General features: G+C 31.3%; 2 protein-coding genes across 2 annotated transcripts; both read right to left on the bottom strand.

The window, feature by feature from the left end:
• Window positions 1-3,638: 3,638 nt before the first annotated feature.
• LOTGIDRAFT_173555 (hypothetical protein) lies at window positions 3,639-9,653 on the bottom strand (the record flags this gene model as incomplete). Its single annotated transcript, XM_009051328.1, has 4 exons — window positions 3,639-3,889; window positions 4,497-4,889; window positions 5,512-5,581; window positions 9,564-9,653. 4 exons carry the CDS (start codon window positions 9,651-9,653, stop codon window positions 3,639-3,641), a joined length of 804 nt encoding a protein of 267 aa, XP_009049576.1.
• Window positions 9,654-10,197: 544 nt separating this feature from the next.
• On the bottom strand, window positions 10,198-20,925 carry LOTGIDRAFT_201138 (hypothetical protein). The gene is made up of 21 exons (XM_009051329.1): window positions 20,832-20,925; window positions 20,160-20,380; window positions 19,475-19,565; window positions 19,185-19,263; window positions 18,375-18,514; window positions 18,053-18,187; window positions 17,474-17,565; window positions 17,053-17,215; window positions 16,290-16,347; window positions 15,961-16,061; window positions 15,657-15,708; window positions 15,246-15,334; window positions 14,859-14,994; window positions 14,650-14,730; window positions 13,683-13,763; window positions 13,291-13,379; window positions 12,795-12,905; window positions 12,347-12,426; window positions 11,924-12,026; window positions 11,386-11,492; window positions 10,198-10,882 (listed from the first exon to the last, which is right to left on the bottom strand). Exons 1-21 carry the CDS (start codon window positions 20,865-20,867, stop codon window positions 10,783-10,785), a joined length of 2,145 nt encoding a protein of 714 aa, XP_009049577.1. The 5' UTR covers window positions 20,868-20,925; the 3' UTR covers window positions 10,198-10,782.
• Between the last annotated feature and the right edge of the window lie 205 nt (window positions 20,926-21,130).

Below are 21,130 nucleotides of genomic sequence, written 5' to 3' on the forward strand. Positions count from 1 at the left end.
TGTTCTAGTCTTTCTCTTGTGTGCATGACTTTTAGAACACTGGAGAACTATCATGATGTGAGCTGGGAAGGTCAAATTAAAGAGAACATGAACTTTGTAGATATTATGTAAAAACGTCATTTCTTATCCACCGAAATCCAATCTCTTCCAACTTAGATACTAAAAGTTAAAAGATATTTAAACCACGCATTGTTTATAACATTGAAATCATTATCATCAAAGTTCTAAGGGACCAAATTCATTTTGTTATTGTCGTCTTGAACATGTATCAGACAGGACGTCGTTAGGTAATGTTCTGTGGGATATTGCTTATGTTTGATGATGCTCAAAACATTTGAAGAAAAGTAAAAAAAAAGATACAAAGTGTGGCGTAATTTGTGATAGCTATGATAGGTTATCGTAAAATAAAACCTTATTTGAAATGTAACAATTTGTAGGCAAAGAAAAAGCAACAAGGCGCATGTGCCTGTTTCATTAAATCTTACAAGGGTAGATAATTCCATAACTCTTTCTTGGAACATTTCATTTTTCATTTACTTTATTCATATTTTTACAACCAGCCTATTTTATAAATGAATGTGTCGATAATGCCGAAGGCGAGGACATAAAATGATATGTTATCCCAAAAAAGGACAGAAAATCGTCCTTGTCGGAATATATTCAAATCTTAAAGGTTTACTTTGGATGACCATAAAATTTGAAAATTTTAGATATGGCCAAAATAAGTCAAGATAAGTTTTTGTTTATCAGTCAAAACTAAATGACAGAATCCCTCTATAATCCAATAAGTCCATAAAACTAAGTAATAATTCATTAAAATAAGTAATTTTGAAACATGCTTAGAAGTGTAGTATTCCTTTAATTATGTATACAGCACAGTTTTTTCGGTCATTCATGAACATTGTTTTATACATTATGTGCCATGTGCCATTCAAAGACTTAGATAGTGACATTGAATTTCCCTGCCAATAGTATATTGAATAAGGTATCGGGGTCGCGTGCATTATTGGTCCTGATAAGGTCAATTTTGGGCATAACATAATATCGATTACATATAGAATTGTATATAGCCAAGTATACCCCAATATAAAAACATTGTGTTTGTATTCATGAAACAGTAAACATGTATTAAATATCTAATATGAAATACATGTCTATGTATATATATAACTGTCATAATTTGTAATTATATACTAATTCATCAATTTATTTCTTTGTGCCAAAAATAATGCTTATAATCTATGTTATAATATCTATTGGTTTTCAATTGTTTTTTATTTACTCTATGGTTTGTTAAAATGAGCTATTAGTCTTCTATATATATATAGAAATATGGTTGAAATTAAGTTATATAGCTCTTGTTTTAATTTTAATACCGATCTTAAAAATTGTGAAATCTGTATAGCTTGATAAATTGATGCATTGTGGAGTGTTGGTCAATGTTTGCGCGAGAATGTGTCGAGTTTTGTGATTTGTTATACATTTGTTAATAGTGACCGTATCGAGATACGTTTTGCGTTCAATTCAAACTATACTTCTTGTCACCTATCGAGTATGCATACCTAGATAAGGAAAGTTATAAGAAAGCATCAATAGGCGGGATACATTTTGCGATCGGAACGCAGATATAGGATCAAACACGACTCCATTTATTACCAAAAGGGTGGCGGGGGGATAACTAGTTATGTCTTAAAAAATATATTTTAGTGCTATAATTCAACATAATAATATATTGCTAAATAAATTGTATGATTTGCTTTTTGCTCAAGTTGTATATATGTATTGGCTTATTTTGTCATCTGCTTATATATTTATCATTTAAATTTCATAGAAGAAAATAAAATCATTTTGTAAAAATCGTATTGAATTTTTATGAAGATGAGATATTTTATAGTTCTTATAGGTCGTATTTTCCCAAGAGAATCCTTGAAGGTTCAAACTTGTCTCTTTTGACATTTGGCATATAATTTTACATTCATGGGTCTACTAAATTCCCCTATACATGGAAACAAACCATGCCCTGATACATTCCACCAAGCCATGGCGCTGTCTTGCGACTATAAAAAAAATTAATTGCTCATTCTCCCGCCCATTCTCCATAGACCAATTCCATCACTGCAGCTAAACACCATACACCCAGTGGCGGAACCAGGTTTACGTCTGAGGAAGGTTGGGGAGGGGGGGGGGGGGGGGGGGGCGGATAATCTAAAGGGATAGATTAGCAATTCATTTAACCAATCATATCTTAGTTTTAGAAACGGGAAATTGTTTAGCTAAGCCAATCTGTGATAGTGTTCACAGCTCACCCTCGCAATTTGAGCCTTCGTCCAGAATATTGAAAGTTTAAATGACTTACTCTTTTCTTGAAACTACGATATATAGAAAAGACATAATATACATAAACAGAAAGTAAAATTCCTAGTTAGAGGAAGTTTTGCGATTTCCCTGCATTTCTGGTACTTCTGAAGACTATTTACATAATTAAATACTCAAATCGTCCCCCGAAAATGCCGAATCTTGGCTTTTAAGGCACTTGAATTGAATTTCGTTGCCATCGTTTCCTAAATGAACCACAGAAATTCACTATTCTCTGTGACATAAATGAACTATCGTGATTTAAATTGATTTATTTAGGTATTTACAGGAAAAAACAATTAGAGTTAATACACAATCAATGTTTTTTAATGTCGAACTATATGCTCTCATGACTGTGTATCAAAAATAGGGCTGGAACGTCTTGACTTTTAAGTTCCATCGAAATCGATAAGTGGGTCAGATAATTCATCTTGAAATTAAGAAACAATAATTATTTACTTGCTGATCAATAGAAAATGATAATTGTCAGTTTATTTTGAGTTCATTAATATCAGCAGATTACAATAACCCGATGCTCTTGTTACAATATAGCATAGGCCTATTAGCATGTGATTGATTGTGTGTGTGGATGTGGGTGTGGGTGTGGAGTGTGTGTGGGGTGTGGGTTTGTGTGCGTTGTGGTGGGGATTGGTAAAAGGCTGTATCAGGGTTATATGAGTCGGCGGCCAGACTTATTTTTTCCGTTGGTAGCGAATAACTATGACATCAGTCTTCCCATGCTACAGGATGGAGACAATGCAAGAGCGACTGTATTCAAATTTTGGGCCTCTAACTCCCGATTAAAAAATGTATAGTTAATTCGTCACAAATTCGTAATGCATTCTTAGACATCGTAACTTAATCGTAGTCAATTAATAGTAATAGTTATTTTTAACTCATTACAGAGCAGATAATACACATGTTCTGGTCATTTTTTATAGCTATTTTCTGAAAACACCTCAAGGATTGTCAAGAACAGTCAGAATTCATTTTAATTCCTAACTAATTCGCACATGCATTCGGCATATGCTGATTCGTAACCTATTCCTTACTTTCCTGCAGTATTTGTAATATATATAGCTTTGTGAAAATCGTAGTGAAATCTAGACAATATTCATGCGAATCCAGCCGAATCCCACGAATATTTGTTACAAGATCGTAGAGCCTCGCTAATTGAACCAGAATATGTGCTAAAATTCCACGAATCCTAAAATTTACAAATTTTGGCGATTCATGATTTGTATGAAATATAGCATTACACAGCTTCTAAAAAAAGTTTTTATCTACATACGAAAATAGTAATTCCATTCTGTATTAGGAGAAGAAGAGAATGGTGTTGGCATTATATTGCCTGGTTTTAATGAGGCTTTAGTTCCGTGTAGTTGACAATTACTTTCGTTAAATTCACTAACTCTGTAATTAAAGGCATAACACATCGGGCGAGACAAACATTTAAAGCCACAAGCCATTACTGTGGATGTTGTTAAAACTGAAGTGGGTGAGCTTAATGTAGCACCGGGATAGGCCTGATATACTGAAAAGAGAACAAACAAATAAACTAAATGACCCCTTTGATGCTTTTTATTTTCAGTTCTAAAGACAGGTCGCTTTCGATACGCCTTAAACGTCCATGAAATACCCGCCGAAACATAATTGCCTTATTAATATATTGTGCAAACTAAAACTGCTATCCCATTTTAATTCAGTGAATTATTAACTGATAACAGCTCATTTTCAGTTATACATAACACTTTAAGGATTAAACTCCAACATCTGGACCTCTATAATAAACATATATACAGTAGAAATTCAGTCGTCTGGAATTTTGATGCTGAAAAGTCATATCGCGAACCGAAATTGGGCTCTTTCGGCAAATAAATAAAAAAAGAGAGACTGCAACCATTCAGGTTATCTAAAACTATCACGAACTGTGTTTTATACCATGACTCCAATAGCCACCTCACTTGTATCACAGAGGCTTGAAAATGCAAATATAAATGATTTGGTTGGATTGTACGTTAACGAAAGATTCATACAATAAGCCGTAAAGAGCTATATTTGCTGGCGTACAAACCTATTACATCAAAGCATTCAGCGATGCAACAAAAGTGGGCATGGCAGTCATTAGTGACATGAGTTACCTGTAGAATCAGGAAATCTTATGGTAGCGTTATTAGGAAACGTTATAGAGATAGAAGTATATTTAAACTGTACTGTATCTGAAATCCCTGTCTTGGTTCCTAAAACATTAACTCCTGGTACCTGTCCCAGTCCAAACTGTACATCAGTTCCATTCCAGCTGAACCAATATTTAGTGAATTCAGTAGATGAAAGTTGGGTAGAGGCCGGGTTAGTAGTACCACTGTTCCACTTCCACCCATCAGTTCTGATTATAATCCAATATAGTCGTTCATTCTCGTTGAAAAATGCGAAGAATATATTTAGTTTTGTTTTAACCTCCAATGTAGTAAATTTTACACGAGAAACATCTTGAAATTTCCAGAATCCAGCACGTTTTAATTCCATATCATAACCTAGAGAAGAAAATGATCAAATCAACTTACTGTTTAGGTGTCAAAATTTCCTGAAAGAGAGTCAATAGTGATGACTGACTCGCTGATTACCATTACACTCGACTATATGGGAAAATTGTCTTAAATTGCCCTCAGACCATAGCCATTACCAGTTGCATGTGGTTGAGAATAATTAATGTGGCCATGAGTCCAAAAATCAATTGCATGAGAATTGCATTCAAAACTTATGACCGCTATTGTTATTCGCAAATGATGATCGCTATGGTGTTATCGCCACTTAAAGGTATACTTCTTCTTTGGATGATTGAAAAATTTAAAACTTGGTTAAAATGAGTCATTTGGTCATCAGTGGACTTACCTAACTATAGGACAATATCCCTCTATAATCCTTAAATTCATTAAGCTAAGTAATTTTGAAACATGCCTAGAAGCGTGTTTCAATAATTTTTAAGTTTAATGGATATGACGTCTAATATAGAGATTGTATTCTTTGGTCACTTTACCTGGTAAATCCAACTGATGAATATATACACTTGTTGAACAAATTTGAGACTTTAGTTTTTATGCCCATTCTAAGAGGTCCTTTTAAGATGATATTGAGTTTTATAAAACAGATTCTTACCTAATGTTTTAGGTAAATGATATAAAAAAACAGCCAAAAATACACTTCCTAATATTGTCGGAACCATTATCTGAAATATAAACGGAGAAAATCAATCACGTCAATATAAAGGCCGATGAGAGGCGTGTTTAAACGATTAGCCATCTCCAAGGTAAAAACATTGCAATACTTACAAACAACAAGTTAAGATCTACCACTTATATACCATGAAGTAAAGTAATGAAAAAGAGCCACAGGCAATAGGCCGCAAATTTGAAAACAATACAATGGTTACAAAATATCCATTTAAATTCTTTCGTGTTAACAAAAAAGTCTACAGAAAGTTGCAGAGAAGGTATTAGATTGTAAATTAACTTATGCTAAGCTTTTGTTCTGTTTTTACTTCCAGCGATACTGAATTTTGCGACATATTTTAATCATACTATTTAAGATTGAAAATATTTCAGTCTGAACTTCTCAATATAACTTCTCAATTATTTAATAATCTGACCTTCTCAATATTTAATTCTGACCTTCTCAATATAACTTCTCAATTATTCAATAATCTGACCTTCTCAATATTTAATTCTGACCTTCTCAATATAACTTCTCAATTATTTAATAATCTGACCTTCTCAATATTTAATTCTGATCTTCTCAATATTTAATTCTGACCTTCTCAATATAACTTCTCAATTATTTAATAATCTGACCTTCTCAATATTTAATTCTGAACTTCTCAATATTTAATTCTGACCTTCTCAATATTTAATTCTGACCTTCTCAATATAACTTCTCAATTATTTAATAATCTGACCTTCTCAATATTTAATTCTGACCTTCTCAATATTTAATTCTGACCTTCTCTATATTTAATTCTGAACTTCTCAATATTACTTCTCAATTGATTAATAATCTCACCTTTTCAATCTTGTATTCTGAACTTCTCAATATTTAATTCTAAACTTCTCAATATTTAATTCTGACCTTCTCTATATTTAATTCTGAACTTCTCAATATTACTTCTCAATTGATTAATAATCTCACCTTTTCAATCTTGTATTCTGAACTTCTCAATATTTAATTCTAAACTTCTCAATATTTAATTCTGACCTTCTCAATATTTAATTCTGAACTTTTCAATATAACTTCTCAATTAGTTAATAATCTGAACTCAATTAATTAATCCTGAACTTCTCAATATTACTTCTCATTTAATTAATAATTTGAACTTCTCAATATTTAATTCTGACCTTCTCAATATTTAATTCTGACCTTCTCAATATAACTTCTCAATTATTTAATAATCTGACCTTCTCAATATTTAATTCTGACCTTCTCAATATTTAATTCTGACCTTCTCTATATTTAATTCTGAACTTCTCAATATTACTTCTCAATTGATTAATAATCTCACCTTTTCAATCTTGTATTCTGAACTTCTCAATATTTAATTCTAAACTTCTCAATATTTAATTCTGACCTTCTCTATATTTAATTCTGAACTTCTCAATATTACTTCTCAATTGATTAATAATCTCACCTTTTCAATCTTGTATTCTGAACTTCTCAATATTTAATTCTAAACTTCTCAATATTTAATTCTGACCTTCTCAATATTTAATTCTGAACTTCTCAATATAACTTCTCAATTAGTTAATAATCTGAACTCAATTAATTAATCCTGAACTTCTCAATATTACTTCTCATTTAATTAATAATTTGAACTTCTCAATATTTTATTCAGAACTTCTCAATATTACTTGTCATTTGATTAATAATTTGAACTTCTCAATATTTTATTCAGAACTTCTCAATATTACTTGTCATTTAATTAATAATTTGAACTTCTCAATATTTTATTCAGAACTTCTCAATATTACTTCTCATTTAATTAATAATTTGAACTTCTCAATATTTTATTCAGAACTTCTCAATATTACTTGTCATTTGATTAATAATTTGAACTTCTCAATATTTAATTCAGAACTTCTCAATATTTCATTCTGTGTTTATTTTGTGTTTAATTCTGAACTTCTTAATATCTTTTCCAATATTTTACTCTGAAATTCTCAATATCTTTATTCTGAATTTCTCACAATTTTATTCTGAAATTCTCAATATTTCATTCTTTTATGCTGAATTTCTCATATTTTGTAACTTTCATTATGGCCTACTCCACATTTCATCATGAACTTTATATTGTATTCTGAACATCTTGATATTTCATTTTGATTTTACTGATATTTCATTTTGAACTTTTCTATATTTCCCTTTAAAATTGTGAACATTTCATTTCGAACCCTTAATACATGTATTTCATTTTTTACTTCACATTATTTCATTCTGAACAGTTCATTAGCGACTACCAATGTTTCGCCAAAATTTTGTTTTGTATTTCGGGTTTCGTTTTGCGGTGTACTTGGTTTATTTATTTGCAAATATGCAATTCTGAACTTTTCTTATTTTATTCTGAACTTATTGATGATTAATATTTCATTCTACTTTACCTATATTACTGAAATCAAGAAAAAAAAATTGATTAATTTCAAAAACCACAAATTCTCACCCGGTTTAGAATTTTTGCTGTAAACCTTTCTTTCTCGAAAAATTCGTCTGCATTCACAAGCCCTTTCTGTATTTTTCACTTTGGAAATGAAGTTAAGCTAAAACTTATTCTCAATAGTATTAAACCCCATGTTCTGGAATTAGCTTAGTTAATATCAATAACCAATAATCAATCAAATTATAACAAAGGCGTCTCGAGGATGGGTGGAATCAATATATTATGAAGAAACCAAAGCAGAAATCAAAAGTTTGTGTTTTAATCATTAACTTAATGCCTTGATAATCAATGAACGTAAACAACGGAAATAAAGCATTAAGATCATGAAGTCAGTACGACTGTGGTATAACAGCATGATTCGTGTTGTATTGTGATTCTGATTTTAATATGATTTCTGTGTGGTGAATCTAATTTTAGAAAGATTGTTGTACGGTAACCTTGGTTTTAATAGGATTGATGTATAGTAAATTTGATGTAAGTAAGATGGGTGTATGATTTCAGTTGAATTGCTGTATGATAACCCCGATTTCAGTTGGATGGTTGTATGGTGACCCTGACTTCAATCAGATGGTTTGGTTGCCCTGATTTCATTTGAATTTCTGTACGGTAACCCTGGTTTTAATAATTATGATATGGTAAAACATTGTATTTCAAATCTGATTTTAGCAAGATTTGTGTATAGTAACCATGATTTCGACTGGATGGTTGTGTGGTAAACCCGAATTCAAGCAAAATTGTTGTATAATAAAAGCGGTTTCGGTTACATTGTTGTATGTTTACCTTAATTTCAGTAGGATGGTTGTATAGTAAACCTGTTTTAATAAGATTATTGTTTGGTTTCCCTGATATCAGTAAGTTGGTTGTATTGTAACCCTGATTTCAATAGGATTGTTGTATGGTGACCCTTATGTCATTATATGGTTGTTTGGTAGCCTTGATTTCTGTAAGATGGCAGCATGGTGAATATAATTTCAGTAGAGTGGTTGTATGGTAACCTTTATGTCAGTATAATATGGTTGTATTGTAGCCTTGATTTCTGTAACATGGTTGTATGTTGAATATTGTTTCAGTATGATGGTTGTATCCTGAATATGGTTTCAGTACGATGGTTGTATTGTAAATATGATTTCAGTAGAATTACTGTATGGACTGTTTACCCTGATTTCAGTGAGGTTGCTGCGTAGTTACCTTGGATTATTGTATGGCAACCCTGATTTTAGTAGATTTGTTGTACGGTACACTTGATTTCAATAAAATTTGTGTATAGCAACCGTGATTTCCACACGGTTGTTGTATGGTAACCCTGATTTAAGTAGGATGGTTATGTGGTAACCCTGATTTCAGTAAGATGGTTGTATGGTAAATATGATTTTAGTAGGAATGTTTTATGGCTACCCCGATTTCAGTCGGTTAGCTATGTAGTTACTTTGGATTACCTTTGCATAGCACATTTGGCACAATAAGATGTATGGTAACCCTGATTTCAGCGAAATGGTTGTATAGTTACCTGATTTCTGTAGGATGGTTTCATAGTAACCCAGATATAAATAAGATTGTTGTTTGGTAAAAATGATTTCAGTTGTACGGTAAGCCTCATATCAGTAGGATAGTTGTATAGTTAATATGATTTCAGCAGGATAGCTGTATGGTTACCCTGATTGTATGAGGGTGGTTGTAGAGTAAATATGATTTCAATAAGATTGTTGTAAGGTAACCCTTTTTTCAGTAGGATTGCTGTATGGTTCCCCTCATTCATGGGGTGGCTTTGTAGTTACCTTGGATTATTGTAAGGCAACCGCAATAACCCTGATTTCAGTAGGATATTGAATGGCAATCCTGATTTCAGTAGGATATTGAATGGCAATCCTGATTTCAGTAGGATATTGAATGGCAATCCTGATTTCAGTAGGATATTGAATGGTAATCCTGATTTCAGTAGGATATTGAATGGCAATCCTGATTTCAGTAGGATATTGAATGGCAATCCTGATTTCAGTAGGATGGTTATATAGTAACCCTGATTTCAGTATGATTTTTGTTAACCTGGTTTAAGTTGGGGTTCTTAGAACTTACTTTGATATATGACTGTAGTTACCAATTTTGTCTATTTTTCCATTAAATACCCACTCATGACATCCAGTAATGACCTAACATTATTTATTTAAACAAGCATAATCAATCTCAGTTACAAATAACACTAACATTCTATTGTACAAATCAATACATTTCATTTAAAAAAAAAAATTTTTAATTACATCCATACAAATATAGATGCTGCTTTGAATCTTAAATATTATGTTGATATCGATTTGTATTCAACTAAAAAAAAACATCAATTAAAGGCACTTTTTGAGTAGAATGTATAAAAATAAAGTCCCAATATAATTATATTTCTGCATCAAGATCTTTTGTTGAAAGTTTTTACACACGCCATTTTAAAAATAATTTTCAATATGGAGTTAAACAAGTTTGAACCATTGTTGATTTTTGTTTCTTTTTTAAGGTTAACCCTTTCTTTTCAGTATAATGATAAATAAGATTATATAAGTGAAAGAACTCAAATGTTTAAAGATCTGATAGGTATCAAACCTTGAATTATTAGTATTATATTGTCTATTATGATCTTATTGATTTATTATTGAAAAGCATATCAGACTTGGGAGCAAGACGGATTTCTAGATCAATCTTTTAAAATAGATTCTTTGATCCTGTTTATTTTTCAGTAATCAGGAATGTTCTTTATACCATAACATAATATTCACAAAAGCATCGGCTTCTGAATCCACTTTTACTATAGGATGACAATTATCTTCATATTCAATCAACCTAGAACAGAAAGATAGCTGTAAGACATGGTGACATATGCCCACAGCAGCAACTAAGAGACATTCTGTCTTTATGGCAGAAAAATCATCAATCAATGATCCAATTTAATCAATGTTGAAACAAATTTCAGAGATTTTTAACCATCATTTTACCATCTTCACAATTTGAAGCTATTACCAACTGCATGTAATACCTTGACATCATCAGACACTTTTCTTATTTCACAGAATGTAGCAATTTGATTGGATTGTAAGATAGTAAATACAGCCAATCAGAGCTTTCAAAAGAAAAAACATATTGGCTTATTGTTTACAAACTTTCTGTCGAGAAGTCTGATTTGAATTTAATAACATTCAATTCAGTCGAATCACTGCATTTACAAACTACCATGACACAACAAAAGAGCCTAGTGAAGTCAAGGTATAAGACAGAGTTCATCTTAGCATCACATTGTGAAGTGCAGTTGAGGTAGCATTTTGTCTTCATAGCAGAAGTATCTGTACCTTGTTTTAATATTTCTAGTTTTTAGAGCTCTGTAATATTCTTTAGCTTGTGAAGGTGGAACACGTAGATCATCTTTACCAATCATTAACAATAATGGAGCTTTCACCTGAAAAAAAAAACACACATCAAATCAATCATTACAAATCAAGGTCTATGTTGGATGGATAGTTAAAGAAGTTTTAATGTCAATTTATACAGAAAAAGGTGGGTCACAGTTTTGCCTGAGATTTGACATTGAGGGAAAAAAAGGGTAGTGGAACATGTCAAAATATACCCAATTTCAGCAAATAGGAATTTAAATTCATGAAAATAGCTTTCCAGGCAAGGTCACTTATGGAACTATGACATTTTCAATATTTAATCACAGGGGTTAACTTACTTTAAGATTTCCAAATTCACGAAATCAGTCTTTTCATTAAAAGGATTAAACTTGAGTTGTGTGATTGTCAGACAACAGGCAAATTTCTGTTTTTTTTGCAAATGTTTGAAAAACACAAAACTTTAGTTATATGGTTGAGTAGTAAAAACAGACAATACCTGATCTACATATCTAATAGGGGAACGTTTCCACATTTCTTCACTATAGCTAGGATTTAATAAACATGAATGATTATAATCAAACCCTGATTCTACATACACCCTGAAATATAATCATTATAATCATCATCATAATCAGCAATATAATCATCATTTTCAGCAAAATCATCATCATAAGTGCTTTGAAGAGTTTGTAAACTAAACATCAAAGTTTGATTTAAAGAGTCAAACACAATGGCTACACTTAATTGAAAACTTCTAGTATTTGGCTTATTTGTGACATTAAACTTCTTTTTGTAGTGATTAAGTTCCAACCAAGTCTTGAAATCTACAAATGAGGAGCTTTGTGAGAAAATGGCGATTAGTATAGAAGAAATATCTTAGCATCCAGGATTCTAGGGATATATTAAGAATAAAACATACCAATCTGGAATATCTGTTACTCCTGTCATTACAGTTAGATTAGTTACTGGATTACGACAACATCCAGCTTGGAAAAAATCCTGAAAAAAACATAATACAATTAAGTTAACACAGAACTAATATGAAATCTATTCCTATTCATAATATTTTTAGCTTACATATTTAGCTGTTTAGAGGAGGTGTCCCTTTTCCATATCACTGCCATATCACTATGCACTTTGATAATCATATAAGCCACAACAAGTGGTGGGGATCAAGAAAATCGTGTCCACACCAAGTCCCTGTGTCCCATCCAGATCTGCATCCATAAATATCAACACACATCCCCTCTCTCATTCTGTCATATAAACCACATCTCACAATAAATTGATCAGCTGTTTGTCGCAGATGTTTCAAACAGCATTTCTTGCTCTCCACATAGACCAATAAAATAATGGTATCAACTTACAGGATATTGACCAATGAGATGTGTTGTAAGAAAACCACCATGGCTGCCACCAAACATAAAAACTTTCTGACCATCAACAAGTCCTTTTGAAATTATTTCATCTGCTGCTGCCTGTTAATGGACATGATAAAGATAACACTTTAACTCATGCTTTTACTAGTTACTTAGAAAGCCATTTCTGAAACTTTTTACAGCCTTAGAAATCAGGTTTGAACACTAAAGTTACTCACATGGACCTCTATCCTTTGATTCCAATACAACTTTTGATATTTTGCTTTGAATACTGTGGGCTACTTAACTCATTTTATGTAACAATATTAAAAATGAACAAAATAAAAAATAAAAAAAAAACAAGTGTTTTTGATAATTATGGCCAAAATCTGTCACATCAACAGTCAGTGGAGTTTTTATTTATGATTAAATGAAAATCAAATCAAATAACAGAAGAAGAACTCAAACAATTAAGCTATCTTGATAAGAATATAATTATTATTACCTTGCAATCCTTGACATCTTGATCACCAATATTCCCTAGTATTGACTCAACACTATCTTGTCCAAAACCGAGAGATCCTCGATAATTTACTACAGTAAAGACAGATTGAGAAATAGAGTGCTATAACATTTAATAATCTGAATTATACTTCTGCCAAATACATTTCAATAACTATAGTTTCATTATATGTTCTAAAAAATTACAATAAAGGTTATTGTTCAAATGCATCAAAACACACAATGCATAATGAAATGAATGAATATTCAAACTTGTCAGCATCTTATAGAGCAAATAAAAGCATTAACCACATACTGTGTTCAACTAAGACAACTTAATTCACAAAAGAAGTCAGAAATGAGTCTAACACATAATTATAATAGTTATGTTCTTACCCATCAAAACAGCAAAACCACATTTACAGAAGCCAGCTACGTACATCATATATAAAGTATCAAATGTTGTATGTGGACCTCCTAAAATCATATCATATATGGTAAACTAATGTATTGGTTCTAATGATAACTTCATATTTAATTTAACAAAAGACTGGGATGCTTCATATAGTACTATTTAATTACCAAGTTGGATTTATAACTTAGCATGTGGTAAATCATGTCTAACAATGGAGGAATGGTGGGCTGACCATGGGGAAATAACAACTCACCAGAGGGAAATAATAACTCACCATGGCAGAATTCTGACTAAGTAATGACTCACCTGGATTGTAATAATGATTTACAATGTCAATTGGAATAATCACTCCAATAAAGGGGATAAAAAGTCATCAGAAAGGATCTTTGACTAATCATATGGTAAATTGTGACCAATGATCACAATAGCTCATCCAGAAGACAATAATGACTCAGCATGGAAGACAATAATGACTCAGCATGGATCATAACAGCTCATTCGGAAGACAATAATGACTCACCATGGAAGACAATAATGAGTCACCATGGAAGACAATAACGACTCACCATGGATAACAATAATGACTCACCATGGAAGACAATAATGACTCACCATGGAAGACAATAATGACTCACCATGGATAAAAATAATGACTCACCATGGAAGACAATAATGACTCCATGGAAGACAATAATGACTCACCATGGATAACAATAATGACTCACAGTCAGAGAAAAATAACTCAGCAGGATGGCAATAATAGAAGACAATAATGACTCACCATGGAAGACAATAATGACTCACCATGGATAATAAAAATGACTCACAGTGAGAGAATAATGACTCACAATGAGAGAAAAATAACTAGATAACTAAATAATAGCAGGATGGCAATAATAACTCTTAATATGACTGTAATATGAGAAATATAAGGGAATAATAACTCACCATGAGGAAAGAGAATCAATGGTGGTTTTTTATCATCAGTTGTCTTTGGAAGAACTAATATAGTCTCATAATCTAAATAACCTGAAAATCAAATAAATTAAGTAATTAACTCACTGAGCCACTATGACTCCACATAAGTTTCAAAGAACATTAACATTCTGGTAACAGCTGACTTTGAAAAATAAAAACTATATTTAGGATCTACCCACCATATTTGGAATGTTTTCTGTCAGTAGTAGGTTGATGGGAAGATAGGTGGAATGATATGTTATTATCTATCTCAGGTTGGTTAAGATAATGCCATTTTATTTCTTCACCGGGGTTGGACAGCAACTTTCCTACCATCTAGAAGGACATGTGTAAAATGTATGAATTCAAATTGTTCAATGGTTTAAGAATACCACCAGTCATGTTTTACAATGGAATCAAAGGTTGAAAAATCTCCTTGGAATTTACAAGATAGGGGCAAGTAAATTTCACATGGATTAATTTTGGATTCCAGGAATATTTTTATCTGGTGATCCTTAGATGATATCTGCAAGTCTTTGTCAGTTGAAAAAATCAAGCGAATCAAGAAAAAAAGGGAAATAACTCACTAGATGTTGTGGTGTGTTTGGTGAGGTACAAGAAATAATGATAATATCCTTATAAATATCAACAATACTGCTTGAACCATCTTTTATTCCTGGAATTTCAGAATTTGATCTTTCAATTGGAATAATCGTATCCCACTTAACAAACTATACTAAAAATATTAGGAAACAATTACTAGCATAATTTTTCTCACTTAAACTACCTTCATATTTCCCTACATTTCATTTTTTTTAAAGGGTTAACAAGATATCAAAGTAACTTGCACGGCAATTACATACGTTCATTTTCTGAACAAAACTATCTTAAAGTCACCAAATATTGAAATGAAATCAATGAAATGAATGGAGTTTTACATCCTACACCAAAAATTGGTCTTAAGCCAATGGAATAATGATATAAGTAAAAAGGCTAACCTCCATTCAGCTGACGAACTGTTTTAGTTTCCACATTTATACAGTATAAAACCTGAAATATCAAGCAAAGTTATTTAAACAACATCAAAGAACAAATTTTCAAATGTTTTAACATAATACATTGAGTCAGATAATTTTCAATAACTAAAAGTCCTTTTCATGCTGTAGACTTATTTCTTCCACAATGCACAAAACTACTCAAGAATATGGCCAAAATTCATATAAATTACACATTAGCCCTGTCATTTTAGAATAGTCAAGCAGAAGTAAGATTTAGAAATAATGTAAAGATATATTGACTCACAGTTCTACTCCTGTAACTTGTTGACAATATAATCTGTTTACTATCATGACTCCAACATCTTGACATCAACACATCTTCATATATACCATTACATACTTCATCTGAATTACAATCAAATATATTACAAAGAAACCATTTAGTATTCAGTCAAATAACTTCTTATCATCACACCAGTAAATAAATATGAAAGACCATCCTATATTTCAGCGAAAAATATTTGTGGAACCACATGACATTGTAAAATTAAGCAAATTTGTTAAGTTATTTGACAAACTAGAACTATTATTCTATTAATCTATTACGAAAGGGTTTCAACATAAACATGTTACCTTTTGGTCTATGTACAATATCTAATATAACTTGATTAGTCTGAGTTTTAAAATCATACTGAAAATATAGAATATCAATTTATACTTAAAGATGGGTTCCCTTATTTTCATGAAATATGAAAATGCTAATACCTATATGAATAAAAAGTAGAGGTGTTCTAATGACTTGGAAAAATACCAGTTTGTCTCACACATCCATAATTAATTCATAATTAGCTAAATTAGAAGAGAATTACCAGCAGAGTTCCAATGAGTGACCAATCAAGAAATGATATGATTAAGAATACATGATAATTCATTAGAAACAGCAATGAATCAAATAATTTCCTTTTTTGACACTAAAGTACAATTAGAAATTCCTTGATTGGCATTTAGCAAATGTAGAAACAATTTATAAAGACAACTTTATAGAACAGGTAAAACTTTAACCAGTGATTGTTGTCTCCATATAGGGTACTAAGATAGTCACACAATCGATTTTTCGTTTGATAACCATCAGTTTTTAATTGAAAAAATTCATTCTTTTTGCCTTATATCTTGTGATGACTCAATGTAAGCCTGCAGATGACCTCTTTACAATCCCTTTAATAGATATTCCTAAGCAACAATTATGTTAGGATTTGGTACTCCAGGCAATACCTTGTACCCCATCTTATAATGTCTAATAGTATGTCAAATTTGAATATCTTAAATAAAAATTGTTAAATAGGATCTTTCTCAAGCTCTCCGGTCAGATTTGAAGTTTTTATCCTTAATCACCTACCATTTTCAATCTAGAACATTGTTTATGAGCTCCTCCTATTGGCTGATCAAAATAAACCAGTTTTGATTGGTCAGGACTAATATTTGGAGATCTAGAAGATTGTGTTTTATCACTTATTGATGTTATTTTCTGTGTTTTCAAATCATAAGTGTACACAGCGCTCCTGAAAAAAATAAATGAAGATTGGTTGATGCCCTTTACAAAAAATGGCGCTTCAGTGAGCTTGCTATCCTGAAAATCAAGGGTTCAATCCCAGCACAGGTTTTTCAACCAGGTTTCACCTTGTCAGTGATAATTGTAAGAGGGGCTGACATGGATAAGTGTCTAGTTGTTCAATTCAAGACCCTTTCGGGCTGAAGATGATAAACAGAGTCGTCAATTATAAAATAAACAAAATTTTCTCATAATAAAAGAAACTTACTGTCGTTGTGTACAATATTTCAATCCCAATCTAAAAGGATCATTATTCCAGCCTGTAAATACTACTGTATTATCTTCTGGACCCCAACATGCCTACCAAATAATGATAAAACATAATATAACTGTTTCTTTATTAACAACTATGAATCTCAAAAAAATGATGTACATGTATACAATAAATTGAAATATTATGAGATATTATTGACAAGTTTAATCAAGATCACTTTAAAAATGTCATCAGCTTCAAGAACATAAATCTAAATCTTTATTAAAGAACTTTAAGAACTTTGATGTGAATCTAGGACACAGATAGCATCGACTTCCACGCCACTCCACTTCACTTATCAGATGCCTATGCTTTCCTTCAATTCCCCTGAAACTTAGATCATATTACTAGCAGATTCTTTAAACCTACTTCATAAAATGTTTAGTTTTATTTCAATTGAAGAACCACAAATGTCTAACTGAAAATTGCAATGGTGCAAATTGATGCTATCAGTGCCCTAAAATCGACAGCACTGCTATGAAATTAAGAACAACATGGCTATCAATATTTAAAAATAAACCTGTGAAAACCTACCTGTCCACAAGAGAGATCAGCAGGTGTATCTAATACTTCTATTGTTCCTGACTTAATATCTAGTATACATATTACAGAACATGATTTCTTTACTAACTGTTCACCCCAATCTTCTACTGTATAATGTTCCTTACCCTAAAAAATAACCAGTATCAATTTTAGACTATGAAGAAACAACAACCATAAAATACCATAAAACCATAAAAGATAACAAAACAAAGTTCTTCAGTATCTTGTCTTTCAGTTCATTTCAGAAATTGGAAATTTCAAGAGTTTTTATAATAGAAATATTGACAAAAAAAATTACAAAATCAACCTTTACCAAAACAATGTCCTTTTCTTCCTTTTTGTCATCATTTCCATTTGTAGTTCCAAAAAAACTTTTAGTTTTAGGAAGTTTTCTTTCAGATGTATATAGAAGCTTCTCTTCATTATTAGACCATTGCAAACAACCAAAAGTATCTACCAATTAAATTTAGTGAAATAAGTTTCTCCTCTTAATTGGACAATTGAAGACAACATGCAGTGAGGTGTCAGGACAGCAGCATTAGTCTTTTATCATTTCTAATTCTGGTGTACAGCATGTTGCATGATTGTCATATCCAAATGACACCATATTATTCATTTGTATCTACGGCAGCCATTGTCTGACAATTACCTTGTATACAGGTGGAAGAAAATCTTCTTTAATTGTTAAGCGGGATGTTATCTCTGTGTTTCAAAATATAGTCTGTTAGATATTTGTTATCTCCCTTGAAGACTCTATCCTCGTAGACAAGAGAAGTCTAGGTGTCAGAGACTAGTCAGATGTCAACAATGGAGACAAAAGTAGTCCAATTTATCTGCCAGCTACATACAAGATTATTGTCAGGCGTAGCCAGAATGACTGTCGTAGATACGAATGCATATCATACTATTACTGTTCACTGTATTAATTATGTACAGTATTAATATGTCTTGAATATTAGGAAGAAAATTTGGAAATCAGTTGGACTAAAGTTTAAAATTTGAATTTCCAGCCAAAGTTATTGAAAGCACTTCTCCAGATATTAAGTTGATTTGTTTGAAATATAGAATAGAAATCAGTGAATAACATTCAGTCTTTATATTCTGATAACAAATTGCTTCCTACCATCTTTGTTGTTTACTTTGCCATGTTTCTCTTGTGAACAAACATCGTAATTTTTTATCTTCCCTTGGCTATTCCAAATCTACAAAGGGAGAAAAGATACAAGTTATAAAAATAAACCAAAAGGAAATCGAAATGAATGCTGAGTTTGCAAAATTCCAACCCAATAATTTCTTAAATACGGACATTGCCTCAGAGATTTTCAACACCTGTTCTTATTGCTTACTAGAAGAACCCTCAAAATAAAATAAAAAGTATAATAATCTGTAGCCTATAATGAACTTAAAAATTACCTCAATAAATTGTTTCTCCTCTCCTTTTTTATTTTTCCAGGATGTAACAACAGCATGATATTTTCCTGAAGGGGATTCTTTTTTCCAGATTCTGTAACACAAATATCGTCAGCTCAACCTTAATCTATCTATAACCTTTCAAGGTATTTTCATAGCAAAAACATATTTGCAAACCTTTTCTACAGTTCCAACATTTTCCTGAATGCAGATTATTTTATGTAAATTGGTCTACATAATGCTACTATTAGTTTAACTAAAGGTGCTAATTAAAGACAATGTTTACATAAACCATTATGGCTTTTTAATAATTAACAGTAAGATATTTTTAGTTAAAACTTATAAATAATTTAAGGGCAATATTTCTCTAGATTTTGGTGTTCTACTGTAAAGTTAAGGGAGGGCAACAGTTATGTTATGTTAGTAAGGCTAATATTTAGTAATAATGTGATCTTTAAAATAAAATATAAATAAAAAATGCAACCTAAAAGTCTAGTTTTTTTGTTAATTTGAGCACCAACTTTTCCAACCTATTTAAAAAAACAAATTGTTCCTTTAACCAGAGGCAAAAAATATTTAAAGGAATTAACATGGAAAAAAAAATTAATCTTTTAAAAGAGTAGCAATAAGCTTATAAACTAACACTTTAAAATAAAAAAAAAAAATGACCTATGTATTATTTACTTACTCATTTTTTACTTCTTGACTTGGTGTTTTGATCAGAACAGAATAATCCTGGGCATTCAAAATATAATTCACAGTAAAATTTGTTTTCTCTGACTTTTCTAGATCTCGCTGACTCCATTGTGTTGTTACAGCAAGAAACTGGTCATCAACAGATCGAACTTGTGCAGAGGTTGGTAAACTAATTGAAGCTAAATCTCGATAAACTCCAACAATCTCTTCTACCTGGCATGATAAATACTAAAATATTATTTCAAATCCTACTTTTCTGCACATGGATTAAACTTGGCTAATGCTAATAAAGACAGGACAACTCCATGGAGAAGGATGATGATTCGTCAAAATCAACTTGTATTCTTACTGTATCTTACTGTATATCGGTCTAATAATTAGCTTGATAGCTACTTGACCGCCTTTATTTTTTTCTTAGTTTTCGCCTTCAATGGTAGGTATGAGTTAAACAACATAAAAATTACGTATAAAGTTTACTTAGGACTTAGGAGTGCACATTGTTTGTCTTATAAATAATGAGTTATAGTAGTAGTAGTAGTAGGTATTGAACAATTGTTGGCTGGTGTGGCTTTTTTATGCTTTGGGCTCTATAACATCTTAAAGATCTTCAATAATTCAAACTAACTAAGTACTTGTGTGCTAATTTCAAATTAACTGTTACTACCTTCTTCAGCTCAGTGTAAACTGCAAGCAAGGGCATTAGACAGTAAGTCAATAAAGAGTGCAAGCTTACAACTTACAAGCTAGGCTATCTTTCTCTTCCTCTGTCTCAAAATGAAACAAAATAACCAAAATCTTTTGAACAATATAGAGTCAAAAACAGGTTGATCGAGCAAGAATCACTTACCTTCATAGTTGACATTGCTTCTAATATAAAACCTGACGCTTTTTTGTCCTATCTCTAGATGATTAGAAGATGATGATGATGATGATTGAGGGTCGAGTTTTTTTTTTACGTTATCC

Source organism: Lottia gigantea, assembly GCF_000327385.1.
Source record: "Lottia gigantea unplaced genomic scaffold LOTGIsca_164, whole genome shotgun sequence".
Classification (NCBI taxonomy): Eukaryota; Metazoa; Mollusca; class Gastropoda; family Lottiidae; genus Lottia; species Lottia gigantea.